The sequence below is a fragment of the Ammodytes marinus genome (genome assembly GCF_949987685.1).
Source record: "Ammodytes marinus genome assembly, chromosome: 10".
Lineage (NCBI taxonomy): Eukaryota > Metazoa > Chordata > Actinopteri > Uranoscopiformes > Ammodytidae > Ammodytes > Ammodytes marinus.
Window position 1 is genome coordinate 27828679 of NC_137214.1, and position 5000 is coordinate 27833678.

At 38.7% G+C, this 5000-nt stretch overlaps 1 protein-coding gene across 1 annotated transcript in view; it reads right to left on the reverse strand.

Moving 5' to 3' along the window:
- The window catches only part of ppp3cb (protein phosphatase 3, catalytic subunit, beta isozyme), a gene marked incomplete at its 3' end in the record, with an annotated part of 33579 nt that overhangs the window by 7885 nt on the left and 20694 nt on the right, over positions 1-5000 (reverse strand). Inside the window, exons 5-6 of the mRNA XM_080035337.1 lie at positions 4329-4474; positions 2785-2924 (exon numbers count right to left, since the gene is read on the reverse strand). Of these exons, the coding sequence (XP_079891463.1) occupies positions 2785-2924; positions 4329-4474 (286 nt within the window). The remainder of the gene's footprint in view (positions 1-2784; positions 2925-4328; positions 4475-5000) is intronic.

Sequence of the window (5000 nt, forward strand, 5' to 3'; positions counted from 1 at the left end):
CTAGGGGAAACACACGACATGAGAAATATGTTATATTGTAGAATGCATATACAAGGCAAATCACTTTCAGATGTTTCGCTTATAAATTGTAACACTTTTTAATTTAATATTTTTTTATTTATCTTTTTTATCTTATTACTTTTGTGTCAAGTGAGTTTCATTTTGCCTATGACGTTCTTTTTATGATATTCTATCGCTGTTTTTAATTTTCCTTTCATTCTGTATTTCTCTTGTAGCCTAATGCTAACATGTTATTATAGGCTATTGTAAAGCACAGTCTTTGAGCTGCATTTCTTGTTTGAAATGTACAATACAAATCAAGTTTAGCCTTATTAAATGTCCAGAAGGACCCAGGATAGCCTTTGAATTTTCTTACCAAACGTGTTCATTTGAAACTCAACCGAACCACTAAACAGATGGAAGTATTTGGTTTATTTTCTCATGTCATATCCGCCTGTAACCAGCAGGGGGCATCAGTGAGCGAGTGGCCGGCCCATAGCAGGGTTTAATATGGCTTTTCCTGAGCTGTGGGAGTGTACACATAAGTTGGTCGATTGATGCTTCGTCCGCTAAACATAGAAAAATCTGTGTTCTCGGCAAATACAACATGTCTTAATACCGACTTCTGCACGTGCGCGACAAGCAGGAAAAAACCAACTGCTCCACATGTCTTTAAAAAGCTTTATAGGCTACTCGTCTCTACATAGGCCTACTGTACTTCTATTTTATATTATTTTATTGCAATCTTTTCATCTGCTTCCACACACACACACACACACACACACACACACACACACACACACACACACACACACACACACACACACACACACACACACACACACACACACACACACACACACACACACACACACACCTCTCACTGTATCTTAATATCACTCCATATCTGGCAGCAGGAGTAGCCAGTCGTCATAGCAACAGAACCGTGCAACCATCTCCCTGGGGATTGTGGGATATATCGTTTCATGCTGAAAAGGAAGTGTGTGTGTGTGTGTGTGTGTGTGTGTGTGTGTGTGTGTGTGTGTGTGTGTGTGTGTTTGGATGTAGCCTACTGTGTTTATGTGTTTTCTAGTACATTAAAATGTGTAAAAGTGTGTGTGTGTGTGTGTGTGTGTGTGTGTGTGTGTGTGTGTGTGTGTGTGTGTGTGTGTGTGTGTGTGTGTGTGTGTGTGTGTGTATACTGGCCAAAGGTTTTTCTGTCTGTTGTAAGAATCCTAACGATTGCTATTGGATCTTGGATGTGGTGTAGGAAACATTACCATCTCTCTCTCTCTCTTTCTCTCCCTCTCCCCCCTTTCTCTCTCCCCCCTCTCACTCTCTCTATCTCTCTCTCTCTCATTCACCAACATCCCAAAAGCAATAAAGCCGAGAAGCCCAACTGAACCTTATTAAATTAAAGTTTTTTTTAGATGAAATTCACCATCATAAGGCGATCTAAAGGCCCTCAGGTCATAAAATCCAAAACCACACAAGGATTGGGGATCGGTCTTATTTCTGACTGCATGTTTCGCCAGGATGTATCATTATTAAAATAACAAGACCTATTAGGGAATGTTTATTTTTAAAGTGATGTTGATGCCTCTCTTGTCTAAGCTGTCTTGTTTCAGCTACATGAACATTGTTCCAAGTGCTCTTTCATTCATAAATATTGCATTTCATTTGGTTTTGTTTGCATAACGAGCTACGTCATATCTCTGAGTTTCATAAGCGCACAGATCTAATGTCATAAAAAAACATCTCTTTAGACTTTCCCCAGCTGATCCCCAATCCCTTAATTAAACAGTTTTTATGTCCAATTTTTCATATCTTAACCTTGATAATGTTTCTGATTTAGTTTTTAGCTTACATTTTCTTGGCCATGTCAAGTGACTTCAAGTGCTCATAAAAGCACTAGTATATAAATCTCATGTAGGATGCCACCTGACTATATTAATTAACTCACATTTCATGTAAAAAGAATAAATAAATAATTGTCTTAATTAACAGTGTGTATTTTTTCATTCATAAATATTGCATTCATCCTGGTTTTGTTTGCATAAGGCTGGTTCATAAGCGCCAGAAATACTGTGTCAAGGCCACTACCAGACTACAGTATATTCTCCCACGTTCCAAGTAGATTTCTTTCTTCTCTATAATGTTACTATGTAATGTTCATTTGCGAACTTGTTAATTGTCTTTTTTGTTCGGTACCAGTAAAAGTAGGAGCTGCCTCAACCAGTCTACAGTAGGATATATCCACTCACCTTCCAAGAACATGTTTTTGTTCTCTTAAAAAAAAAAGAAAAAACTAGCAAGACTTAGGAATGAATGAGTAATTATTTGCAATGTATGCCATGTATTTTCCACCTCTTTTGGGCTGGTTTTAGCCCGGCACCTGTAGAAGTAGGAGCGACGGATATAAAAGCAAGAGGCAAGATCAAGGCGCAATGTTATGATGAAATAAATAAGTAAAAGTATGTCCCAATTGTAGTTTACTGCATACTAACTAGATTCTTTTTATGGTCAGATGTTGTATGTAGAATAGAAAAAAAGAAAGATTATGCGATTTGGAACGCAGGGAAAATTTCTGTTAAGTTTATTTCTTACATTTTCTTGGCCATGTTAAGCTACTTAAAGTGCTCATAAAAGCCCTAGTATATAAATCTCATGTACTATGCCAACAGACTATATTCCCTCACTTTCTTTATTCTCTCTAATAAACTACCAAGACTTATTATGTCATGTTTTTTAGCGAAGTTGTTAATTGTCATTTTTGTTTGGTACCTGTAGAAGTAGGAGCAGCCTCTGACTGTGTTGTGTCCAAAGTATTCCTGCGTCTTCTCGTTGCCAAAGTCTTCCAGCGGGTCGGCCCACAGCAGGTCGCACATGGGCCCGAAGGCCGGGGGCTCCTTGAACCGGTCCAACTAGGACACACAACCACAACACACACACACACACACACATAGGCGCGCACACACACCCATAGAGAGACACACACATAGAGAGAGAGGGAGACACACACACACATGCTCAGAGAGAGAGAGACACACGCACACACACACATACACAAACAAACACACACACACACACACACACACAAATGAGCTTACAGAAACACAAGGGCTCAGTCAAACATAATAGAAACACATATTTATTTTACAAGTGCAATCTCACACCAATTAATGCACCAGCACATACAGAAGAGGATACATGAGAGGAGAAAGAAAAGCAAACACACACACACACACACACACACACACACACACACACACACACACACACACACACACACACACACACACATACTGTCAGAGCAGAGCATCTCCATGGCAACCCTCACCACACAGGAGGGAGAAGATGTCACACCAGCAGATCACCATGGAAACACTGCTATTAAATGAGGAAGTGTGTATCCTCCTATCTGTGTGAGCATATGTGTGCCTTTGTTTAATGCCTTCCTGTGAACTGTACAGGCTTACAGTATGTGTGTTTGTGTGTATGTGTGTGTGTGTGTGTGTATTATACACGTACTGGTTTCTGAAAAGATTCTCTGTATTAATGAATGGACAACAGCTGGTGTGTTTGGCTCCTGCTGGAATAAAAAGGGTTTAAAAGTGTGCAGGCTCGCAGGAAAACTGTGAAAAAGAAATTGCTGTAATGCCTTCATTTTATGCATTTTTGTTGTTGTTGTTGTTGTTGAATTAATTTAATTTATTGACAACAAATGAACTCCGACACAACCTAAATAATACCTAAAAGATGCTGGTGGTAGATAATGCAACTTTGTCTTAGGATAATGTTCATGGAATAAAAAAGGAACATCTATTGTATCTATAGACATAATTGTGGTCTTTCAGCCTTTTTGTCCAATTCAACTGCTTTACAGTAATAATAATAATAATAATTATATTATTTACATAAAACATTAACCTGTCTGCTGTAGTGTAAAGTAAGTGTATGTTGTCATGTTTTAACTGCCTGTGCTGTTTGGCTTGCTTTGTATTAATTGCTGATAATTTTTTACATGTTCTACTGTTCACAGGCACATGAAGATGTGTATGTGTGTGTGTGTGTGTGTGTGTGTGTGTGTGTGTGTGTGTGTGTGTGTGAGTGTGTGTGTGTGTGTGTGTGTGTGTGTGTGTGTGTGTGTGTGTGTGCGTGTGTTTGTGTGTGTGTGTTTGTCTGTGTGCGCTTTAGTGTGTGCTTGTGTGTGTGCGCTTTCGTGTATGTGTTTATGTGTTTGTCTGTGTGCGCCTTAGTGTGTGTTTGTGTGTGTGTGTGCTTTAGTGTTTTTGCTTTAGTGTGTGTGTGTGTTTTTATTCTCAAACCTTCTTGATGTCGTCCAGGGTGTGTATCTCCGGTGAAAGCCCGCCGTGCACACACAGGAACTGCTGGTTCATCAGAGCCGCCAGAGGCAAGCAATCAAACGCCTCCATGCAGGCATCGTACACCTGCTCTGAGTACTTGATCTTACCTGGGGCGGGATGGAGGGCATAGGGAGATAAAATGCAAAGATTTCAGACAAAAAAAAACTTAAAATGCAAAAGAAGTGTGTTTTTTTGCCAGCGTCCCTGCAGCGAACGCACAGTCAGCCCCCTGTCAATGTCAGTCAATGGTGCAGTAGACAAATAAAAAGTAACAAGGAATAGGCCTGGGTTTCAAGGTATACTGAGGTTTGAAAAAGTAAAGGTTTCAAAAGCACTATTATTGATCCCGCTCTGATATAGATGTCTGCGTATACTTTTTCATTTTAATTTAATTTAAATGTATTTTTATAGTAAGTTATTTACACGCTTTACTAATTTTTGTTTATTTATATTTAAGTACTATTTTTTATTTATTTGTTCCTATTTTCAATATGGAAGGTCCTATATCTGTACATCCTGTTATGTGAAAAATGAAAATAAATAGTTAAAAAAAAAAAAAAAACTATTATTTCCCCCCAAAAAATTGTTTTTTAACCAGACATTTCAAAACAACACATTTAAGAGCTGTAACCG